Here is a 24,857-nt window from a genome sequence, read left to right on the forward strand (position 1 = left end):
AGGGAGAAGCAGAAACAAAGTTAGGAGTGGAGGATACAAAAAAAGAAAAAGGGAGCTGTAAAGATGGCTCAGTTGCTACAGCACTTGCTGTATAAGCCCGAGGACCTTACTCTTGATGCCCTAGCACCCATCAGAGTCTGTTCCCGTCATTCCAGTGCTGGCTGTGGAGATGGAGACACGAGCTTTTCTGCTCTGCGTTGTTCTGGCCAGCTGGGCTACCCAAATTGGTGAGCTCTGTATTGGGGGTGGGGGTGGGGTTCTGTCTTAAAACATAAGGTAGAGAGCTACTGAGGAAAATAACGAATATACCTAGGGCCTCTATGTGGTGCACTGGCATCACACACACACACACACACACACACACACACACACACACACACACACACACACACACAAGCTTTCATGCAAGACATATAAGCAACGTGCTCAGGGCTGCAGCAAGTGAAAATGCATTCACACCCTTCAGGCAGCTCTACCCTCCATACCCAAGGCTCTGAGTTGAACAAAGGATTTTGCAGAGGAACTAACCAGTCAACCACCAGACCACTGTTGCGAATATGTGTGGCTCTGGAACCTGACAAAGCCACTATGAGAGTCAGCCTGGGGCTAAATCTGAAGCCAATCGTGTTGGGTTCTTCCCCAGCAGATCCCTGTGTACCTTCTCCCCTGCCCTCCCCCAACACCCTCACCTCCATACCTAGTCTGTAAATCTTATTGGATTGGATCCAGCTCAGACGCCTCCCCCGCAGGCCCCCAACATACTAGAGGAGTGTCTGTTGACAGCACTGGACAGACGGAGAGCTCCACTGAAGCAGGGCAGGACTGGACTCTGAGTTTGCAGAACAGCACAGGACACCACAGACGGTTGGTGTTCAGAAAGCAGAACAGAGGTCAGCAAGCAGCCTGACTTCCCACAAAGTAGTCAGTACACAGGGACAGCTCAGTGTCAGAGTAGACACCCATCACTGTGCCTTAGCCCAGTGCCTCAGTCCACTGCCTGTGGTACCAGTTCTCTAGGGCTACACCAAGCAGCAGCTCACACCAAAGCCAGGGTCCTAAGCCTTTAACTGACAAGAGTTTAGGAAGAGAAAAATGGAATCCCATGGCATTATGGGTTTAAGTGCCGGCACTTCTACTCGCATTAACTTTATTTATTACACAAATAAGACATTTACAAAGCACAACATGAAAGGTATGTAACAAAACAGACATTGGTTTTACAAAAAAAAGTGCTTACAATTTTTTTCCATTTGTGTGTGTTCCCCCCTTCGTGTGTGTGTGTGTGTGTGTGTGTGTGTGTGTGTGTGTGTGTTTAAATAAATAGCCTCGATGACCTGTACATTCCCAGGCTGTTCTGAACAGGGTAGTGGAGACATCTGACTGCAACATGCTACTGCCACGCGATCCACACAAGACATAGGCCCTGGGGGAAGGAAGGCTCAAGGCAGAGTGGGTAGCAAGTAACCTGGGCTCAGCTGGCTACTTGCCACATGGTTGCAATTGGGGTTTTGATCATTAGGAGCAAAAATCAAAGGAAAGAGCTGGGTTCCCCAAAGTCAGGGATCAGGCCAGGTTCCTCTTGCTTGAGTCAGTGCCTGGCACAGGGTGCTGGAGTTCTGAAGCAAACCACACTCACAGCTTTCTGGGAGGTGCTTTCTCTTTGTCCTCAGTCAGTGGACAAGTTTTGGAAGGGAAAAGATGAAAGTTCCCTTCTGGGGTGTCACCCATGCCTAACCCTCCTCCAGGTCCCATAGCAACAGCACAGTTGGTCTCGTTCCAACTTCAAGCATGGGAATTCTGAAACCTTATCCAGACTCTGAGAGATAGAATGCTGTGATCGATTGGCAATGTCTGCCGCAGGTGAAGCAGGAGCAGCAACTGCATACATACTATGAATTTGCCTTTCCTGTCCTGGAGTCTTCTCAAAACAAGGAGGAAGACTTTGGCTAACACATGCTGCTAGGCAGCCTCTGGCGAGAAGTGCATCAGGCCACCAAGTGGTTCTAGAATTGCCAGATAAGCTTGGGATAAACGGGCATCCCCTGAAAACATAAATGGGGGGGCCTGTGTAACCTGAGACCTTTCTTTAGAGTTGGCCTCTGCTCTTAGGAGTGGGTGGAGATGGCTCTGTGCAGTTGGTGGGGAGATTGCAGAGATGCCAGCTGGCACCCTGGGCTTGGCATGTGCTCACTGAGGCTATGGGTACCTCTCTTCCCTCGGGATGAGTCAGAACTAATATTCTGGCTGCCGTTTCTCTGGGCTCTGTTCCTTGGTCCTCGTGAGTAGTCTCACCCCACCCCCAGAGAAGACTGGCTCAGGCCCTCATCTCAGGACTGAAAAGTGGCCAAGAAGGGTCGCTAATGCTAGCCCACCTAAACATTCAGTGGTGTCATCATGCAGATCAGACGCCATCCTTTCCACGACTCCTGCTGGGTAATTGGGTGGGGAAACCACCCCCCCAAGTTTCCTCTTTTCTCTCCATGAAACTCTCATCACCTCTCCAAGTCCAGCGTACCCAATCCTTCTCCTCCAAGCCAATGGGGGGGTCTTTGGCACCCACCCCTGCCCATCCATCCATCCCTCTGCCTCTTCATCTGGGCAGGCCTCCATCTCTGCCCTGTTGGGCCTCTCAGGGTTGGTCAGTGTCTCTTCTTTTTCTGAGTTAACTTGACATAACCAGACAGATGGAAATGATAAAATTAGAACACAGCTTTCCTTTGGGGACATCCCACAAACACTGTAGAGTTTTCCAGACAAAAGCAGCAGAGTATATAATGTTGGGGGTTGTTGGCTATTTGGAATTCAGAGATGGTTCCAAGGAAGTAGTAAATAAAGGCCAATATGGGGGAGAAGAGAACCTGTGAAGTAGGAGGCTGTTGTTGACTTGAGACTGAATTAGCCATTGCTGCTGTGATCAGCTGACGGTAGGTAAGCACGACTCCCGGTTGATGAGGAAAGACAGGCTGCTTGTTTTCATGCTGATGCCACATTTCAGGGAGCCTACTTTCCCAGAGAGGGACTCTGCTGCTCTTGGTGGGTTCTGGTTCTCAGCAGGAGAGGGAAAGACCAGGCCTGGGTTGATGGGGCCACTGGCAGAGGGCAGGACAGCAGCGGGTGAGGGAGTACGCAGAGGTGGTGGATCCCTGGCCACAGCTGGATGCTGGATCTCAGCGGCTGAGAGGCAGCTGTGTAGTGCCCATGGACAGATGTGCAAGCGCCGGCAGCGTTAGTACTGAAAAAGGATGACCTGCAAGAAAAGTGCAACGGAGGTGTCTAAACTGGTGCCTTCTGCACGCAGCAGCCCTGGAGAAGACCATCAGACCTGGAGAAGAATGATGGGCTCAGAGCTTAGTCCTGGGCTCCCATCCCAGTTCTCAGTTTATGCTGTGAAACCTTGGGCAGCTCACTTCCCTTCCCCAAGCCTGTTTCCTCATGTGTAAATAGTGATCTCTCAGAGCAAGAGTAGCAGCAGAGACCCACCATGTGCTTCGCTCCGGACCCCGTGAACATGGGTGGTGCTGCTACTACATCACATTGCAACCATGCTGATTTATTGTTTGCCATTTTATTAATCCCTGACTTGCCCAATTATGAATTGAGCTTTATCATGGGTATATCTGTATATAGGAGAGGGGCTCAGGCATCCATCTCCTCCATATACAGAGGGCCACTGAGAAGACATTGATGAGCAAAAGCTACCAAGTACCTTCTGTGCACCAGCCCCGTGTGCTGGGCTCTTCATACACATTGCTTCTCATTTCAACATTGTAGGAGGGCAGAAACTATTATAGCCCCATGTAGCAGAGGCAGAAACTGAAGTTGCAATAAGCTATTTGTACTTGAAGATCTTAGAGGGATCTTCAAGTACAGATCTGAGAGTCTGGGTGGCCTGACTCCAGCATTCTTCACCCAACCCTGGATGTAGCTTCCCCTTGGGCCTTAAGGGCACCTACCTGGCTTTGAGCTCTTAATAAAAAATGACTCTAAGCCAGGCGTGGTGGTACACACCTTTAATCCCAGCACTTGGGAGGCAGAGGCAGGCAGATTTCTGAGTTTGAGGCCAGCCTGGTCTACAGAGTGAGTTCCAGGACAGCCAGGACTATACAGAGACACCCTGTATTGAAAAAACCAAAAATAGTAATAATAATAATAATAATAATAATAATAATAATAATAATAAAATATAAATAAATAAATAAATAAATAAATAAATAAATAAAATGACTCTTCTCTTCTGGGTGCTACATTCTTCCCACCTGATGGAGGCCAGCCTAGCCTGGATTTCTAAGACCCTTTTAAGTGCTAAAGCTGTAGGATCCAGGTATATGACCAGGAAGAAATGTAGTTCTGGAAACATAACAGGTCTGTGGGGTCAAATGATATTGTCATGGAGACAGGAAGCTCCATCCTGCTCCAGCGATCAGGGCTACCCAGGCCAGCACTAGTCTAGATGAGTGGACCAGTCCCATGGGGACTCTGAGTCTCCCCACAGGTTTCCCAGAAGGACATGGGAGAAAGCTAATACCTTCCTCTGCTGTCTGTTCTGCCCTGCTTCTGACACAGCAGACCTCACTCACATGCAGATGTGATCAGATGTGGCTGGCAGAGGTACTTAGGAACTGGCAACCAGGGCCAACAGAAGAGGGTAGTGGGTCATGAGGGAAGAGCACAGAGCTCCTGGCAACAAAGCTGGGGACATAGCACAGCAACAGAGCCTCTGGCGCAACAGACAAACCCAGAGGCCAAGAACCTAGAGCCAAAGCTGCCATGACCCAGCCTGGTGCATCTTTCAGGCTGAACCAGACACAATCATCGCTCAGTTAGGCATCTGAGAAATAAAGACTCTCCTCTGAGCCCAACCCTGTGCACTTTCAAGGTTCCCCTGACTCAAACCCTTCACTCCACAGGCCAGGCCTTCTGTGACATGGCCGCTGCCAGTTCCCCCTACCTCCCTGGGCTTCAGCCACACTGAACATCAGAGGTCCTTCAATCTCTGGCTCCTCCATGCATTTGCATCAGCTGGTCTTTCGACATGGACATCCTTCTCTTTCCTGCCTCTCCCCTTGAGCTTGCCACACCCTCTTCTGAATCCCCCTGATTCTATCTACTCCATCACCCTATAGTGTAACTACCCCAAACCTGGTCTAAACCACACAGCCCTTGAAGGACGGCAGAGGTTATGTACTCTCCCTCCTCCATACCAGTGTTGGGTCTTAAAGGACAAACACCCCCAGCTTCAAGTCAGTGGTGCTAGGATGCCAGTCAGCTCTGCCACGTTCGCTGTGGCCTGGGTGAGCCTCAGTTTCTATGGGCTTGAAATAGAGAGCGTGATAAGGCCCCTCAGGGAGGCCAAGAAAGGTGAGGTCAGAGAGAGCACTGTACAAATGGCAAAGTGCCGCACAAAAACAAAACCAGCAAGGACCAAACCATGCAGACTTCAGATCCCAATACTTGGCACTCCCAGGACGAATAGCACCACCTCTCTGAGTTTGTTTCCCCGTCTTTACAATGAAAACGTCACACCCACACCAAAGGAGGCTGGGGAAGTGTCAACCAGTGTGTATAAAGTGCCAACCTCAAACTGAGAAGGAGTTCAACATTAGCAGATCTCACTGTGGATTAGAAGCTCAAAGAGTGGCCACCTGGTCCCGCCCACCAGATTCTCATGCAGTATTATCACACTATCCCACTGGTTATCTGGACCTCCAGCCTCCAGCCCTTGCCCCCATGGTGCCCACATCCTGGCAAGCTCTGCACACAGCAGGTTTCAGAAAGCAATGGCAGAGAACCTGCCCTGAAGGAGCGTTCTCTTCCCTGGGAAGCCCTTCAGAATGACAAGAGCCAGTGCTACTCAGGCTGGTCTCTGTTGCTCCTCATCTCCCCCGGCTTGGGGATCTGTGTCTTCCCAAACTGCCTCTGGGATTCTGAAGTGCACCGCGACTGAGACCTGCACGAGTGGAGCGCTGCTAAGAGCGGTGGCACCTCAGAGCTTTCTGCTTCTCGTGAGTTCACCCTGCTCAGCTTCTCTGGGGACCATCACCACGTCCCTGCTTCCTGATAAAGTCCACCTCCCCCCCCCCACACACACATCCCACCTAGCATCCTCATGGCTTTGTTTCTCATCACTGTCCCCTCACCCAGGCTCAGTTTCTCCACATCTGAAATAAGGCTTGTTTGGGAGTAATGACATTGAGGATTAACTATGTAGTACTTCAGAACTGAAGTGATAAGGCTCATACCCACCCCTGGGTACACCTAAAGTAGGCTCAGCTACTTTCAACTCTCACGTGGACAGGATTAAACAAAGCCACAGACTGGGTGACACTTATGCATCCGTTAGGATATTCATTATTGACTCCTGGTGCAACCACAGATTCACATCCACAGAGAAGGCCCTGCCATTTGGCCCTCAGTCACATGTAACTTGCTCGCCCTGGGACCTACTGGCCCTAGATAGTTACTGCCAATAGTTCCAGACAAACGAAGAAAAAGCCCATGAAGCACGTAAGTAGAATGGTGTGGGATACAAACCCTCCCTAGAACCTCAAAGCTTAAGTAAATAAGAAGGCCTCACTGCCAAGGGACAGAGAGGACAGGGCTACAAAGAGGACTTCAAAGAAGTCAGGCACATGAAACACACAGTAGCTGCTCTGATGACTGCCTTGGGGCCACACTGGGGGCCTGAGTGATCTGCCACAACGTGGCATGGTAACCACTCAGTGGTAGGGAATGCTGCCAGAAACCCGTTCCCAGCAGGAAGGCTCTGACCCACCAGACATAGCCAGGCTCCATTTACCTTCTCACCCCGGCTGGAGAGCGGGCCATCCATATCAGCTTTGAGGTGGACAGGGGGCGCGGTGTAAGGCAGTCGGCAGTGCACCTGCCCGCACTGTACCTGACCTGTGGACGAGAGGATGCCTTGGAGCCCATCCCCCAGGCTCCACGCAGGATCCCCACCTGTTGCACGCTCTGATCACTAACTCAGAGCTCTATCTCCGCTGCTAGCTGCCTGGGTGGCCCTGGCGAAGGTCTCACCTGAGCTGGCTGCAATGCTACACACGTGAAGGGCTTTGTCAGGTGCTATGGCCCAGCTCACTGCTAAGTCGACACTCCTATACGAATATGTACGAACCTTCTCCTGCAAACAAGGATGTGGCCAAACATTCAGACCCTCATCCTCACGTTCTGATCTCCGGAGTGTCACCAAGACAGCTTACCAACTGCTTCCTAGGACATCCTGTTCTTAAGTGTCACTGCCCTGCTCATAACTACAGCCCAACAAACAGTCCCTGTTCTCCTGCATTTCGTGTTTTCTTGATTAGCCCTAACCACCTGACTTACATATAACTTCATTGCTTATTTAATACTGTCTCTTCATCAATTGGAATGCAGACTCTATGACAGTATGATTTTTTTTTTCTTCCCCAAACCGTTCTGGTTTTCTAGTACTTAGGATGAGGCATGGAATATACAAAGCACTCTTTTTTTTAATTTAAATGTTATCTTATGAATATGGATGCTTGGCCTGCATGCATGTCTGCATATATATCCACATGTGTGCCCGCATGTATGCCTGCATGTATGTCCGCAATTTTTGTCTGTGCACCACTTACATGGCTTGTGTCCACAGAGGGAAGAAGAGGACACCGGATCCCCTAGAACTGGAGTTATAGACAGTTTTGAGCTGCCAAGTGGATTTTGGGTATTGAACCCCTGTCCTCTTAAAGAGCACCCAGGGCTCTAAATCACTGAACCATCTCTCCAAGTCCCTGCAAAGTACTCTATAAATAAATGTTGAATGAACTTCTGTACCCTATTGCAACATCTAAAGCTGTTGAGGAAAGCTGGGCAGTGGTGGCACATGCCTTTAATCCCGGCACTCTGTTCACAGAGGCAGAAGGGTTTTTGAGTTGGAAGCCAGACTGGTCTATAGAGCAAGTTCTGGGACAACCAGGCCTACACAGAAAGACCTTGTCTCAAACAAATAAACAAAAACAGCAACAACAAAAGTCTAGTGAGGAAAGGCCATCGTTGGTTCCGATCCAAATCCCTTGCATCTCAGCCTCCTTACCGCTCCAGCTAAGGGCTCATTTGCCTGTCTCTTCTCTAGACTCTGTCCTACTTGCTCACGGAAAGAGCCTAGACAGATACTTGCAAGTGATGAGTTGGGACAAGTCACTGTGCCTTTCTGAGACACTGTTCTCTCTTCTGCAGGGCAAGGCAATTGTATTTAATTGAGGATTCTTAACTCCCTGGGTGTTCAAGAAATCTCTGAACAGCTTCAAATTACTCAAATAACTGTCTGCACATATTTTTGGAGCCTGGCTCCAAAGGTGGTGTTTTATTTTTTAGTTATTTGAAATCAGATTCTAAGCACTGAATCTCATTGACTGCAAAGTGGAAGGGCACCCTCCTTCAGCCCTGGCGTCTGTTTCTAAACCCTATACTCAGTTTACAGCTTTAATATTTCAGGGGAAAAAAAAAACCAAAACTCCTTGCTTTTAGTTAACTGTAAAGTAAATTGCTGGCTTGTCCTCTAAGTCACAGGACAGAGGTGTGTCCCTCTGTCCTGACTTCCAGGGGAAAAGAAAGGAAAGCACAGCTCCTGCTCTAGCAAAGAGAGATCTAGGCTTGATCAACAGAATCATAAACAGAGTCCTGATCCTACTCTCAACAGAAGTCACCCAGACCCATTACCAACCACATACCAAGTATTAGCTGGCTGCCAAGACCCCTGGTAACCAGAGAGTCCCCAGTCTTTGGCACTTTCAGTAAGTATTTAATAGGTTCTATTCAGGCTGAACATTAAGTCATTGTTTAGAAACAAAAGGGGAAAAGCGTCCCTCCTGATGAGCAGAAGGTTCAGAAATGGAACTGCCTAGAGAGCCAGTTCCAGCTGGCAGCCTGATGCAGCAGACAGGACCCTGCTCCTTGCTCTGCCAACTAAACCCACAACACATCCCAAAGCAGATAATCCTTCGCCTGTATGTACTAAATGGGACCTTTAAGCCAGTTATCTTGGTGATGTTCATGATACTGCGCTGAGGTGGCTACTCTCACTGTCCTTGTTTTCACAGAAGAGGAAACGGGATGGCGGTCCAAGAAATTCACCCGACGTCACCAAGCTTCGAAGTGGCAAGGGTGGGATTTGATCCCTGCCAGTTACACCACAGCCCAAATGTAATCATTAGAGTCCCTGGTACTTACATTGGACCCTTTAGTTTCCTACCTAGTCTATGTAAGGTCTAGAGACTCAAATGGCATCATCTCTGGAACAAAGCAATTGGTTCCCCTTAAGCAACAATTGGATTCCCTTTTAGTTGGAGCCTAAGATGATTGTTTGAAAGAGAGAGTATGAGTGTGTATGTTCCCCTACCCCCCCCCCACACTTTTGGTCATACCCAGCTTTGAGGAAATGACCCCAAAGGGAAAGAGATTTTGAACTAAGCTCAGTAGCTGGCTCACTGACTCCTCATGCCTCAGAAATCTAAGCCAAGTCTTCACTCATCCGGGTTCCAGCTTCGAGGTCATTTCACCACCACACACCCACCCATCTAGTGCTTACTGTCTCTACTGGGGCCATAGCTCGGCGGGTGGCACAGCACTTGCTATCAGGACCCTGGGTTTCAGGGAGGAGGAAGGGAGGGAGGAAAGAAGAGAGATAGACAGACAGACTGAAACAGAGGAATTTGTCTCCACACTGGAATGTGAGTGAGTCCCAGGAACAATGCAAATCTGACCCATTTATTGACTCTTGTATCTCAGTGCTAAGAACACAGGAAGCACTCAGAGTCTGGATGATGCCCATGTCAATCAATTCTTAACATCCTTTGAGAGGCATTATCATTATTCTAGTTCACAGATGAGGAAACAAACGGATAGGTTCGAGGAGATTCTGTGACTTGTCCGAAGGTCTCACAGCCCTAAGTGGTCATGCCACCCTGGCCTCTGCTCCCCAAACGCACCCATACCAGGATGCCTTCTGAGTCAGGGTCTGCCCACTTTTCAGTTCCCCCCAGGCTATGTGCTTCAGTAAATCTTCCCCATCCTTCAGAGCTCAGCTTGCTCAGAGGCAGTCCTCAGACCCCAGCATCTCCGGACACTCCCACCCAGCGTCCTTCCTATAGAAATCACTGCAATGAAAACCATATGTACACCTGAGTTCTGTCCTAAACTGTCTTGCCCATCAGAATGCAGACCCCTCATCCCACGCACATGCTCACTGGCTGCTTGAAGTTTTACTATTGGTTCCCTCTACCAAGGGCCCCGATTCACTGGAGAAGGGAGATAAACTGACCCGCATCACAACTTTATCCACCAGGCTACCTCCCTGAGGTTCCCAGCCCCTCATACGAAAGCCCAGGAGCAGGCCTCAGCGTCCCCTTCCCCGCTGGCCTGGCGACCCCAGAATCCGCATCACTTACTCTCGATGTAGCCGTGCAAGGTGACCATGCGCGCCCTCTCTGGGCTGCTGAACGGAGAGTAGTGGATGTCGTCGGACAGGGCAGAAGGGAGGCGGGACGGGGGTGCCCCAGAGGGCGGCACTGGGTGCTGCGGTGTATGCTTTTTATGACGCGCTCGGCAGTTTTGAAACCACACCTGGAACGACAGCCTCTGCACTCTCAGTAATCAAGGAAAAGGGTCAACCTGTCCCGACTGGGGTCCTCAGGACACACTGCAGAGGGGCGGCCACGTGCACAAGCGACCATCCGTACCACTACGAGCTTCAGCACTTCCCTAAGGTCCACCCCAGACCTGAAAGCGGAGACCCAGGAGCCCCACCTGGATGACCCTGCGACTGAGGCCCGTCATGTCCGCTAGCTTCTGCAGCGTCTGCGCGTCCGGGTTGTTGTCCTGCGCGAACTGCGCCTGCATAACCTGTGGGGCGCAGAAGGACCCTGAGACCTCCGCCCAATCAGAGGCTCAGGGTCCGAGGCCACGCCCCAGGCAGCTTCAGCCTTGGCGCGGCCTCACACGGGTCCCAGCACAAGGGGCGGAGTCACAAGTCCCGCACGACCACGCCCACTCCGAAGCCCCGCCCACACGCTTCGGGGCTCGCCCCGGGTACCTGCAATTGCTCTGCGGTAAAGGACGTCCGCGCGCGCTTGGCTGGCTTGGGCTGACTGTCCTGTTCCGAGGGCACTGCCCCCTCCAACGTGAGACCGTTCCCTGGGGGGCGACAGAAGCGGCTGACCACGCGTCCCCATCTCTTCTAGTGGCAGCCTGGAAAGGACGGGGTGGGGGGGAGCTTGTCCCTGGAAGGGTCAGGAGCGGGTCAAGGCTGAGAGCGGGGATCCCAGGGCCCTAGTCCCCGAGCCCAGAGCTTCCTTTCCATACTATCACCCCCTTTAAAAAAAAGAGAGAGAGAAAGAGAGAGAGAGAGAAAGAGAGAGAGAGAGAGAGAGAGAGAGAGAGAGAGAGGAAACTAAGAGAGAGGAAAGCTCCTGACTGGAAACCCCAAATCCTCTGCCTCGGAACTGGAACCTAACTGATCCTAAGGTCTGTCTTAGCTGAGCTGGAGGGAAATCATGGTGGAGATTTAAAAAGGCGGAAGGAGGAGGAGGGCAGCGAAGGGAGAGGGAAGAGGAGGAAGAGAAGGGAGAGGAAGGGGGAGGAGGAGGAAGAGAAGTAGCAGTAGCAAAAGCAACAACAGTATGGGTTGCAGAAGCTGTAACCCCTCCCCCTTTATTTATTTATTTATTTATTTATTTATTTATTTATTTATCTAGAGGCAGTGTTTTTCTGTGTAGCCCTGGCTGTCCTAGAACTCGTTCTGTAGATAGGGCTGGCCTTTGACTCACGTAGATCCACCTGACTCTGCTTCCAGAGGGCTGGGACTAAAGGTGTGCCACCTCAGCAACTTTTGAAGAATTTAAAACAATTGCATTTTACCTTCTCCAAAGTACCATTTATTGACTGGGCTATATCTTAAAGTGTTGTCTTTCCGTTTTATAGTACTTTGGTTCCTATGATTGTAATCCAGCAAATATATTCCCATTTTAGCTGTTCGTTTTCTGAATGCAAAAGCAATACACTGTTCTTACCAAAAGCCCAAAATTCTGACAAGCACAAAGAGGGAGAAAAGTCATCAGTGACTCCACCACTCAGGGATAACCACTGCTTACAGTTTGCTGTAGTGTTTTAATTAGGGGGAAAAACTATGCAGAAAGGGGAAAGAAACTACACATACAAAGGGAAAAACAGAAATGTAAACAGGGAAATAATGACATGCAGAATGATTTCAACTTTTTCTTTAACCATGCCTCCTTATTTTTCTATAATGAACGTGTGTGTGTGTGTGTGTGTGTGTGTGTGTGTGTGTGTGTGTGTGTTGTTTTTGTTTAAAAGAAAAGCAATAGCTAATGCTGATGACGGTCAGTGACCTGAAGCCCCAAGCGGTCAAGTTTCCCTGCATTGGTTGTTGCTGGCAAGGCCATGGCTAAGGGTGGCCCTGGGTGGTCCAGGAGTGAAAGGAGGCTGTGGTTTACTGATTAGCCATGGCGGAGAGGAAGCTCTGACTCCTGAGCCCTCCTCTTCTGCTGACTTGCCAAACAGCACAGGCAACTTCAGCACACACCAAGTTCAGTTGCTTCCTACTTAGCTACTGATCTTAGCAGGAGAAAATGATGACCTTGGTGAGGTCATGGCCAGTAACACATTTTTGGTCTCTTACTAGCCCTCCCACTGATGCCTAGAAATTGAGGTAAGGTGGTCCATACTCCTCCCACTAGAGAAGCTATGTGACATTAATATTCCTAGAAAAGCAGGCAAGATAACAGGTAGTGTGCCTAGTTTTTTAGATGGAAAAATGAAACTCAGAGGCAACCACATCCCAAGAGCCTCCTGGCTGTTGAAGGGGTTTCTGAAGCTGAGGTGATATAGCATGGTGTATGTAGTGTGCTGTATTATGACAGGTAAGATATTGAGCTTCTGAACAGACCTACTAGATGTAAGCTTTGACAAGGTAAGTACTGCAGATAACCTCTGACGCTTTTCTAGCTACAAATAGGGATATAGCATAAAGCTTCTTAAAAGGGCGGCTGTAAGGCTTTATACATCCAACCACATTCCAGGGAAGTTAGCAGTATCCATAGATCCTGACAGCAGAACCATGGGAAGGGTTGCTGCCTCTGTCCACAGCTCCAGTCCCTTTTAAGATTTCCTCACCTTCTCTTCTACATCACTCCGCGCCTCCCACCCCCACCGCGCGCAGCACTGAAGACTTTCACCGAGACTCTAGGATAAATATCTTGGGAAATTCATGCCAGAGCCAGAGGAGATTCAAGGAACATTCTAGTCCAACATCTAGGTATCATGAGCAGATGTAGGAGGGAAGAGGCCCAATGAGAAAAAGAAATCCTCGTTTGCTGGCATTGTATGGTAAAGCCGCGCTGCGCGTCTCCAAGACTCAGGGACTGGTCCCTTTAGAATTTTGATGTTCAGAACCTCTGATCTAAGATGACCCACCCTTAGCCTCTGGCTTTGTGTGGCCCATAAGGAAGTGGGAAGAAGGTCGGCTACATCTTATCTCTTGGACTGCCCAGACAGCTAGCGGGTGGAATGGGGTGGGGGTTACCGGAGCAAAGTAGGCTGCCGGGAGCCTAGTGAGATTCTTACAAGGTTAGGTAGTAACTTAGTGGCCCATGCAAATGATGGAGCCAGAGCGCATGCTCCACGTGTAGCCCCACCCCGATGCTGCCTCCAGGTGTTCCAGGGACCGCTCAGCCAGCACAATTGTGCAGACCACGAACTAGGATGCTAGGGAACCTGGGAAAGAGCTGGGATTAGGTGCTAGGTTGGGCTGATTGGGTACCGTTCTCGGCGGCCCTCTTGAGGTTCTCGATCATGGTGTCGTAATGGATGCGGCAAAGCACTTTCTCCTCAACGAGGCCGAATTCCTCACCGGTGGATAGCTGGCGCTTGCAGGAAAAGCAGGCGAAGCATGCCAGGTGGTAGGCATTGCCGCGTGCGCGCCGCACCCAGTCACTGGCATAGATTTGTCTGCCGCACCGGGCGCATTTGGTTCCAAATCGGCTGCGGGACAAAGGGAACAAGGATAATAATGTTTAGATCGGGCTTGTCTTTCTCCTGCTCTATCGTCCAGGGTTCACCTGGCACCCACTCCCCCTTACACTTGAATTACCTTACACTTGAATCCATTACTCCTGTGAATCCAAGTCCCACCAAGAAGATGATTGGGAACGAGATTTTTATTTCCTTCTTGCTTTGCTGAGTTTTTCAAATACTCTACAACGACCACTTAATATTTGCATATTTTTCATTATAGTTGAACATTTGTTCATTAGAATACACCACAGGTGTTAGGAAAACACAACAGTACTCTTAGCAGGGAAAGTTTTGAACATCACCTGCCTTGCAAGGTTCTAATGCTTCACAGAGTTTATCTCAATTCTCGTTTTACAGAGGAGGAAATCTGGGAATCCGGGGCTCAGAATAAGTTTCACTACATCGTACATTCACCACATCATACATTCACTAACTACATCAAGGACAGGGACGCCACCCTCACCCAGCAGGCCTGACTCCAAAGATGAAGCTGTAGTCCCAGCTTTTCTTAGAATACACCTACACACACTCATTAGCTTTGTGACCCCACACAGACAGATCATTGAATTGCTCTGACTTCCCATGTTCCTTGATTGGAGAGCTGTGAGGATGACCACAGTGGTGACTGCTACTATTTGTTTAGTGCCTATCAGTCAACCAAGAACCTAAGCAGTCCTGAACTCTAGCACCCAAGACATCCTAATACTAACTCAAAGAGGAGGAGGAAGAGGAGGAGAAGGAAGAGGAGGAGCATAGATCAAGTGCCTATTTTTCCCTTCTGCTGGTCTCTCTGTCGCTTCCTTTTCTCCCTCACCTTGCTGTAAGGGGCTGTAGGCAGCCACAGCCTGGATCATCAGACTGGGAGTCCCTCCAGGAAGCAGCAGAGCCTAGTTGACCTTGTGTGCAGGTCAGGCCCTCTGCACTAGGGGAAGGTTGCCATTGTGAGGCTGACTCACCTGTGACTGTCCTAACCCCTAACCCTGTTTCCTCTAGCGCACACTATTCAGGAAGCGGAGCCACCACTCACCCAGCCCTCCAGCTCCGATATCAGAACCTTCAGCCCATATCCAGCAATGCCTCCAGCTAATGAAGTGAATCTCTGGATGCACCACATCCTCTTCATCCCCTCTGCTGCCTTGCTCAGCCTGGTTCCCATCAGGCTCCTCTCACCACCCCAGCTGCCCTCGCCTCCTACTTTCCAGGATTAGTTTGTCAATGCATCACCCACACTGCAGTTAGAAAAAAAAAAAAAAAACCTCACCATGCACACAGAATCCTGTCCCCTGAGCTCCTCCTTATAGTGTTTGGTGGCACCACACTATTTGTGGGGTCTAGTCCAAGGTGCTTTGGGTTTACAAAAGCCAACAGACCACATCCTTCCCAGACCCATCACTTTCCTAATCTTCTCCTACCCTATACTCTAGACTTGGTTTAGGCTACCAAGCCACAGTGGAAGCTCATTTTCAGTCTGTTGTTCCTCTCTCCACCTCCAGCATTTCCCAACCCCCAGGCCTCTGGAGGTCATTCCTTCCCTGGACATGTCTTCCCACCATCACATGCTGCTTTTTCAGTGTCTGGATCTTTGACTTGCCTCATCCCTACCTAGCATGCTTAGAGATGGGGGTAAGTATACAGAAAGGATTTGTGTTTCTGTCCCCAGGGCCAGCACCTTTCCACTGGAAAGCACATTCACACTACCCATGTGTGACTAAACAGCTCAGCAAAATTCACTTCAGTTAAACCATGGTGTTGCCTGTTTTAGCAAATTCAAGTAATTGGCTGTTGGATGGATACTTGTGTGTGTGTGTGTGTGTGTGTGTGTTGAAATGCAGCACATCAATCTGCTCAGGCTCTCACACAAACTCTGAGAGGTCATTCTCCTCTGGTCCAGGAATCCTCACCAGGCCTCTAGGTTTGCTCACCCTGAGCTTCAGCCCTTTGCCTAGTCAAACACTTCCCCAACACAAATAGATTCTTTCCATGACCTTAGAAATCATGGCTTCCTGTGGGAGAGTCCAGTCTGTGGTCTCTGTTCCTTCAGAAAATAGAGGTGAGACCATTTTGCCACCCCCCCACCCCCTGCACACGCAGCTTTGCTGGTGGTGGCCCCAATGGGACCACTTTCTGGCTGCCTCCGGGAGGCTGGCTTGTAGTTTGGTACTTTCAGGGCTCTGAGCAAGCAGCCCTTCCCAGAGCCTTGGCTTCCTGTTAGTTAAGGCTACCCTCATTGCACCGCATCATCTTTGCTGAGATGGTGAGGTACAGACCCAGAAACTCATTTTTCACACCTGGAGTCAGAGGTTCAAAAACAACAAACGACTTATTCCAAACAATATAGAGTATGTGGTGGGAGATGAGGTCTCCTCGAGGTGCTGAAGAACCTAGAGCCTACTTAGGAGTGGCTGGAATGGAGGAGGTCAGTGGGGGACAATGCTGACCCACTCTTGGCAGAGATTCTAAAAAGTCCAACTAGGGGATCAAGGAGAAGGGAAGGGCTGACTTTCTGAGCAGCAGCCTTTGGCTTCCAGCTGTGGTCCTCTGCACCGAAAATACTCCACACTTGACTCCTTGGGATTCCTGGTCCCAGTCTCTGTGGGAATTCCTGGTCTTCCTCCTGGCAAGTCTGACTTTGGTGCCTACACAGGTAGGTCACAGTGCCCCCATCGCCTGACTCCTAAGCAAGTGCTGCCAGCAACTTTCTCACCCACTGAGCTGTCTCAACTGCTCAGCTGAAGCGCCACTAATTGGCCCAGTCAATGAAACCATCCAGTTAGATCCCTGGAGAAAACGTGGCATGGCGGTGTCATTACCCGTGTTTGTATGTATTGTGTCTGGACATACAAAGTGTCCTCGGGACAGGGAATAGTTCACAGAGAAAAAGCGAAAGGAAGCTACCATCCAGATCTGACAAACCGACAAACTCCTGTCCAGACAGCTGCGAAGCTCCAGCCGCTCCATCTATTCCGGAAGCAACGAAAAACAGCATCGCGGGAGGAGACAACGAAACTTCAAGAAAGAGATGTGTAGGAATTGCCAAAGGGATTGGGGGACGATTCTACCAGCCCCCTCACTCATACTGTGGAATCTGAATTTAGTGCGGTGTCCCCACCGAGGTCCTAGCACACCACAGGCAGAAACGGAGGCCTATGAGCTTAGAGAATGGAAAGGTGCGGGACAGACCCCGTGAGTCCTAGCAACAGTTAAAGGGATACCGACAAGTCCTTTCCCCACACTAAAGAGCAGGAATCTGGATACCCGGTTTTGAAGGCCGAACTCCACCACTGACCACGTCAGGCTCACTGAAGATGCTCCTAATTGTTTGTTGGGTGAAAGAGCCTCTAAAAATGAGCCCTTTGGAATACCCCCCGCCCCCGCCCTGCCGCCCTGGCGCTACCGCCTACTAAATTGCTCCTTTCTACGTGGGGAAACAAAGTTCAGGGTGGGGTCTCCTACATTTAAGACCGAAAGGAACTAGAAGTTCACTTATTTTGGGTTTGAGATACACTCGACAGAGAGTTGTAGATTTCTTGAGGCAAACAAGGAAACTTGGAATCGAAGCTTTTCCCAGTCCCTCCCTCTTTCTTGTCTACAGAAAATCTTTAAAAAGAAAAGGGGTACAGAACCAGCAATTAAAAGGTTAAACAGCAGCCCAAGCCTGCCTGGAGGTCCTGGCTGGAGGCTCCTTCTTTCACAGCTCTCCTCTCCATCCCCCCCAACATCTGTCCCCCCAACAGCTGGCTGCTGCTGGGCCTCTCCACATGGGGGGGGGGAGCTAGCTTCCAGGATCCAGCTTCCCAGGGGATCCTAGCTGTAAGGAAAGGGGCTTAAGTCCAGAGACAGAGCTTGGTCTCAAGGTGGAAGGCCAGAGAAGCCTGAAGGGCTTGCACCCCCTAGCCCACCCCCTCTGCCCAGTGTCTTGAGCCAAGCAGGGAACTGGAACTTCAGCTAGTCCTGGAACTCTAAAGCCCCCACCCCTTCCCCTAGAACTCTTTGTTCCCCACTCCCATGGCCAAAGAGAAAAGGAATGAGAACCAGGGTCTTTGGTTTTAGGAAAGTTGCTGGTTATCTTTAGCTGCTGCTAAAGAGATTTCTCTTCAGGTGCTATTGCCCCCGGAGTCACACAGGAGAGTCACACATCAAAGCATACAGTGGGCACTTTCTATGTGAATCAGGAAAAGTGGATAAGAACAGCAGAGAGAGGTCTTTGTCACTCTTTATGCCTGCAAATCAACAACAATAACAACACCACCAAAGTGGCAGGCACTGCTTGACTATAGAAGAAGCATATGGACAGGTAGAGGAAGGACTTGTGGAGTCAGGTGGCTGTGGGGACTATCTGAGCATCACCACATTAGCTGAGTGACCTTATCCCTCAGGGTGTCAGTTTCCCCTCCTCTAACAAGGGGGTGCTGGCAGTATCATACTGGGTGGATCACAGGATTAAAGATACAGGATACAGCAGAGAAAGGGTTTGGTAGCCTCACTTTGAGCTCTCTATTTCTGGATGACCCTGGGGTTTTTGTTTCCTTGCACACAGGTCTTCTCTTCTACATAATGGGCACAATGCTGTAGGAGGCCAAGGGGGTCTAGAGGGCACCACCAGAAGGCCACAGGGCAACAGCTATAGGTAGATAGATGAAGGGGCCTGTAAAAACTGCCCTGGGGTGTGTTTGCTGATGGCAATGGAGAGACGAATGCTCCAAAATGAATCTTACTTTCCTGTTGGTGAGATTATGTTCTGCCATGACTTGTCAAGAGTAGGGGTAGATAGAGAATCAAGTTGAACTCACAGTGGCTGGTGAGTTCCCCATTTGGAGAACAAATTGGAAAAACAGAGACAAAATGTCCAGAAACCTAGCCAAGGGTAGGTACATAATGGGGGGACCAAGTGCCCCCCAAGTACAAATCATACAGGAGCAGCACCAGACTAATCAATCCCCCCATCACTCCCCCCTCCCATGCTTTGCAACTTCTCTCCTTGTTGAACTTGGAGTTTCTTCCTAACCTCTAACTTCTGAACCACCAACCCCTTGTCAGTGGAGACTGAAAGAGAAAAAAAAAAAAAAATCTACAAGATAAAGTTAGGGAAGAGGGAGGGGGAGATAGAATCTGGGATAAAACCCTTCTGTGGGAACAAGGTCAGAGGTTAGAAGCTCTTGAGAGCCCCTTCCTAGGAGCCCTGACCACTCTCTTCCTCACCAATCTCAACCCGATTGGAAGATCTTGCCTCCCTTTGGCAGAATACTTCAGTCCACACCCCATCCGACCCTTGACCTCTGTTTCAGGAAACAGAGGCCTGGAGCAGCATAGCTGGCCTTCCCTAAGCCATAGTTCTTGAGAGGGAACTCTGCCTCCCACATACCGTTATTCAGTCTCTCTGGGAAGAGTCTGTGTTGCTGCTCAGGCAGACAAACAATAGTCCTTCTCGCCTGATGCGCTCTCTGCAGGCTTTCTCTTTCCCTTTCTTTGGATTTATTATTTTTGTTACTGGTGAGTCAGCTAGAGATGACTTATACCTACATGGAGACTTGGCCGGGAGAGAAAGGATCAGAAAAATTCACAAAATTCAAAATTCTACCTTCATCTTGGACAAAGTGAGTTTTTAGTCACTTGGTTTCCTTTCTTAACTTGGCACCTTTTTTTTTTTTTTTTTTTTTTTTTTTTTTTTTTTTTTTTTTTTTTTTTTTTTTTTTTTTTTTTTTGAGATCTCCTGTCATTGGAAAAGGGTTATCAGTCAGAACCTTTCCCCCAGAAATGACCGGGCTAGACAGGTGAGTTCAGCTTTCCAGGCTGTCTGTGGAAATGCCCTCACAGGTGCCCACCCTGTCAGTGATCATAATAGTGATAACCGAAGCATTCACATTCACTGCTGGTTGGTGGCCTCCTTGACAGTTCAGAGAGACCATCTTTGGGGGAAAAAAAAAAATCCAGGTCAGAGATACTGGGGCTCGCCCAAGGACATAATTAGCCCCATTCTAGCTCCTGCCTCTTCCCAGGTTGGCTGCACATGGCATCAATCACACCAGTGCAGTGGACTGAAGAGTTAGTGGAGGCTATAAATGATGGAATCAAGAGCCTAGTTTTGATTAGTCCTTCAAGGTCTGGTAAAGCATAACATTCAAGCAGTCTCCATCCTGGAGATAAATGGAAAGGAATTTGGACACAGGATAAGGCTGCCTGGGCTTTTGTCATTAGAAAAGCCAAGGGACAAATCTGCCCAGCTTTATCCTTTGGAGGAAGGACACTATCTTGAGGTCCTTGACAGCTGCCACATCCAAAAGGATCCCCTTCAACAGGGTCTCCAAATCTCTAATCGAAGTTAGGCCTAGAGTAGAAGGTGTCTAGAAAATGCCTAAACCGAGCCAATGAAACATCAGAGAAGACAGTAGGAGGGGACTTCATACTCCTGGTTACACATCACACAAGCAATAACCTTTGTCTGTCTGTGTACATATACAACAGTTGTCAGCAAAAAGATACATCTTCGCACCACACCCGTCACCACCTCAGAGGTGGAGAATGACATTAGCATCCTTTCATCCCAACTTGCCCGCCCAAGTATGTTCCCTGTTCTGAGCAACTTGCAAACCACACACCACACACCACACACACACACACACACACACACACACACACACACACACACTTTCAGCATTCACATGTAAGACCTATACTTTTCAACACTCACAACAGGAATAGAAAGACATGTTTTTTTTTTCTATAAAAGAACATAGCCACTGTCCATGTGTCCTGCTCCGTAACACGTCCTTGCCACTGCAGATTCCAGACCATAGAGACACACATGCTCTTTGATCACAGAGTCCTAGGACCAGCAGGCAGAGCACCCTATCCCCATGACACGAAGAGCCTGCCTCCTAACCACACTTCTGGTTTCCACACCTTCTAACTAACTTCTTCCTAGGCTCACGAGTCCTTTCTATGGCCCTGGAGGTTCAAAGAGCCTGAGTGAGGGTCACCACGCAGACTCCCTGACTCACAAGCTTTCTGGGGCTGAGGTCTTCTCTGGAAGACTGAGTCAGGACTTCTCTCCAAGAAGTGTGTGTGTGTGTGTGTGTGTGTGTGTGTGTGTGTAGAAATGTATACCACAGGGTAACTTTCTCCACTTCCAGAGAAAGCATTTAGAAGAAGGCATTGCTTCTTTCTCTGAAGAACCAATTCTACACCATTCTCCTGCAGACTCTGCAGCTTCCCGCCTAGTTCTGGCAGATCCTTGACGGAGGCCTCTAGGCACTGCGGTGACCTAGACCCCATGACCGGGTCAGCAGGCGCCTGCTGCGTGGCTAGAAGCTAGGCTCCTGCAAAGTATTGAGCGGCTAGGGCCAGGTGGAACCATGAAATCAGGGAAGATAGCTTGAGAGCTAGGGAGAACAGGATTTACAATTTTACGCACTGCGGTGCAGAGTATATATAGCCCAGTGAGTGAAATGCAACACGGCTCTCCAAGAGCCAGTCCTGGAGTCCCAAAGTTAGAACCTAGACCTAGGCAGAGCTGAAGCCTGGGCAGAAACAGTGTCCCAGCAGTGGCGGAACGGGAGCCTGGGACCAGATTTAAACAGCGACCACCACACAAGTCGAGGCGAAGGCAGAGACTAAGCGCTAAGGATCTGAGCTAGGGCCGGAGTCAGATATGGCGTTGGCGCTTGGGGCTGGAGCAGATCTGAGCCCAAAATTGAAAGCAGAGCAAAGCTAGAAGAGTCCCGAGCCTAGTTCAGGATCCCTCCCAGGACAGGCTGCGGCACAACTGGAGTTCAAGTTGGAACCAGAGCTGAGCTCCCTAGAGATGCAAAGGGATGGCTACCAGGATCCGAATGATCCGGGCCAGAGCCTCGGATATCAGAGCTCAACAGAACACAACTGGTGCCCGGGACCAGAAAAAAAAAAAACAAAAACAAAAAAAAACCAGAGATGGAACCAGACCCGTGGCCAGGGCCTGTCAGATCGGAGGAACCCGAGGCAGATCGCCTGCCAGAACTCAGGCTGCGACTGGCGCTCCCTTCTGTGTAAGACGTGCTGAGTAGGAGGGCCGGGCCAGTGCGCTGAGCCGCGTTGTGCACTCCGAACCGCAGGGCTCAGGAACTGGAGAGCACAGGCCACACAAGTGGCCTAGGCACGCGTGTGCAAGGCGTTCATGCTCCAGCGCTTGCTGGCGGGATGGCCGCAGCCTACCTGAAGTAGTCCATCTTGCAGTAGATCTCCTTGTTCTTGATGTAGCAGCTATTCTGCTGCCTCAGCGATGTGCGACACACGGAGCACTCGAGGCACCGCACGTGCCAGATGAGGTTGTTGACCTGGGGAGGGGGCGGAGGTGGGGGTCGGCTCGGCGCGGGCCTCTTTCACGCCCGCCCCCAGTCTCCCCAGTCTCATTTGCAGAGACACACAGAGAGAGACACTGAAGCTCAGAAGGGGCGTATGGCTTCCCTACTTTTCTTCTATAATACAGAGAGGCTCAAGGAAATTGAGATACAGCCTTGCATTCTCTTGTTGGAACCGGGGCAAACGGAGTCCTCCTCCCACACTTGCCCAAAGCTGCGCGATCGGTCAGCGGTTGGAATGGGAGGCCGAGGAAAATGGACCTAACAAGGTCATTGCTTCCCTACAGCTCTTGGGGCTGCAAACCACACCCGTGGGCAAGCAGGCAACACCTACCCTGACTCACCTTGAGCAGATACCGGTCCAGGATCTCCAGACCGCAACTGGAGCAGATGTTCTTGCCTGCAGACGGCACGGAAGAGGCGGCAGAGGGCGGCGAGCAGACAGACGGCGTGCTGGGCGTACATGGGGAGGCTCTACCTTCGTCCTTGTCCAGAGCGCCTGCCAAGGCCTCGGCGTCTGACTGAGCCTGAAGTGAGAGAGAGGAAAAGCGAAGCGCTTAGCCGAGTACCCAGAGTTGAATCTGGTTCCCTCGCGCACCGACTGACAACGAAATGTGCCAAGGATGTCGCGCCCTAGGCTGGAGTACAAGAATGAAAGGACCTATTGGAGAAGAAGGGACGGCCCCCAACTTTTAACACAGCGCATCCTGGGTGCAGGAAGCAGCCAAAGCTCACATTCCAGGCCAGAAAAACCAAGGCTCAACGAGAGGCCGCTTCTATCGGCAGTTTTCCAGCGCAGGGGTAGAGGTTGGTAGCCGGAAGGCTGAGCCAGAAGCCCTGGCCTGTGCTGTTGGGGGGACTCGGGGCCGAAAGCAGGGCCGAAAGGACTCACCATGGCAGGCAGAGCGGTCCCTTCAAGACAGCGGGTGGTCGCTTTGCAGCCGGACCCTGGCTGGGCCATCACCTGGGGGAGGGGGAGGGAATGCAGGCGACAGCGGCTGCTGAACTGGCTCGGAGCTGTCAGAGCCCAGCGCCTCCCCTCGCCTGTTATATAAACCGGCGCTGAACAATGAGTCCTAACTTTGTAGTGGGCATTTAAAGCCCTTCCCCACAAAAGCGGTGTCTCTCTAATGAAGCAATTTGAATTTGGATTGGGTTTTTTCCCTCTCTCTCCCCCTCTCCCTGCACTTAACCCGTGGCTCTTGAAGTAATCGCTTAGTTCCTTTGCAATCCAAGCCTCTGAGGGGGAAAAAAAACACGCGCACACACACAAACTACCTGCAATTAGAAATTGTCGTGAATGCCCAAGATAAGAGGTAGCCAGAGTGTCAATTCCAACTGTCAATCAGTGAGATCCATCAGGCCGCCCAAAGAATTGCAAATTTGATTTTTTAATGGTAGTAATTAAAAATCGAATTTTTTCTCCCTCCGCCCCCTCCCTTCTCCTACTCTCGGTACAAAATGCAAAAAGGAGAAAAGAGGGAAAGAAAGAAAATAAAAAGGAGATGGGGGGTGGTGGTGGTAGTGGTGGTGGTGGTGGTTGAGAAAATAAAACCCAGAGCGCTGGAGCATCCGCCCGCCCGCCCGCTCCACGCGCGCCGGGAAATTGAAGCGGGGATATTGACACCGATTCAAACGCCTTTGGAGGGCCAGTTCAAGGGAAGCCCCAAGCCAAAGAGGGCAAGATCGACGAGTGAAATGAGGCCAAAAAGAGAAAAGAGAGGCCTCTTGGAGGAGGAAAGAGAACCCTCCAGACTCTTGGAGCGCCCGGGACCGGCCCCTCATCGAGATCCTTAGCGTTGCGCCGGCACAACCTCTGGCGCATCGGCGCTATCAGCGTCTATTCAGACGGACAATACTGGCCTCGCCTCCTCTTGATTCGCCTATGTCTTTGCTAAATCGCTTTTTGAGAAATTCCTCCAACATTTGCATAATGTGTTCCCGCTTTCCGCGACCCCCCACCCCCGCCTGCCCGCTCGCACGCTCACACACTTGCAGACACACTCTCCCGGGCTCACTCAGCACCCCTCCTCCCTGCTGCCGCTCGCCACCCGACCGGGCCCGGTTGAATCCCGACTCCCGCTGGCCCCGAGATGCCCGACGCTCACCCACTCGCCTGCTTGCTCACCTGGTCGGTAGTGGGGCCGCCCTCCGCCGGCAACCGGCAGCCCTCGGGCAGCGCCGGAGCGGCGCTCTCATGCTTCCAGTACATGGGCCCCGGAGCTGGAGGGCTCGGTGGGCGCGCAGTGCGAAGAGAGGCGCAGAGTAGGGCCTCGGGCGTCCTGGGGGCAGAGGCTGCTGGGAGAGCTGGAGAACCGAGGCTCCGGCCCCGCCGCCCCGGGCCCAGCCCCAGCTCCCCGCCCCCGGCCTGAGCGCAGTCCTGGCCTCCCTGACTGCCGGCACCACTGCCTCTGAAGAAGGTCCCGACAAACTTGGAGAGGTCCCTGCAGCTGCCTC

At 50.7% G+C, this 24,857-nt stretch overlaps 1 protein-coding gene across 2 annotated transcripts; it reads right to left on the reverse strand.

The window, feature by feature from the left end:
- Window positions 1-1,111: 1,111 nt before the first annotated feature.
- On the reverse strand, window positions 1,112-24,857 carry Lhx6 (LIM homeobox 6). Of its 2 annotated transcripts, XM_021192167.2 has the most exons (10): window positions 24,529-24,857; window positions 23,293-23,364; window positions 22,745-22,927; window positions 22,255-22,376; window positions 13,814-14,034; window positions 11,069-11,169; window positions 10,783-10,878; window positions 10,425-10,599; window positions 6,797-6,900; window positions 1,112-3,247 (listed from the first exon to the last, which is right to left on the reverse strand). In XM_021192167.2, exons 1-10 carry the CDS (start codon window positions 24,610-24,612, stop codon window positions 3,227-3,229), a joined length of 1,179 nt encoding a protein of 392 aa, XP_021047826.1. In that variant the 5' UTR covers window positions 24,613-24,857; the 3' UTR covers window positions 1,112-3,226. The 2 variants fall into 2 exon arrangements, with proteins under 2 accessions (XP_021047826.1, XP_021047828.1); XM_021192169.2 differs by lacking the exon at window positions 6,797-6,900.

The sequence above is a fragment of the Mus pahari genome, chromosome 3 (genome assembly GCF_900095145.1).
Source record: "Mus pahari chromosome 3, PAHARI_EIJ_v1.1, whole genome shotgun sequence".
Lineage (NCBI taxonomy): Eukaryota > Metazoa > Chordata > Mammalia > Rodentia > Muridae > Mus > Mus pahari.

Bases quoted from the DNA above. Each gene is read 5' to 3' on its own strand.
- Lhx6 (XM_021192167.2), bottom strand. From the start codon at position 24,612: ATGTACTGGAAGCATGAGAGCGCCGCTCCGGCGCTGCCCGAGGGCTGC. The intron at 14,035-22,254 runs GTAGGCTGCGGC...TTTGTCCCGCAG, and splicing joins TGCAAGATGGACTACTTCAG to CCGATTTGGAACCAAATGCG. The intron at 6,901-10,424 runs GTAAGTGATGCG...TCTCGTCCACAG, and splicing joins CTTGCACGGCTACATCGAGA to GTCAGGTACAGTGCGGGCAG.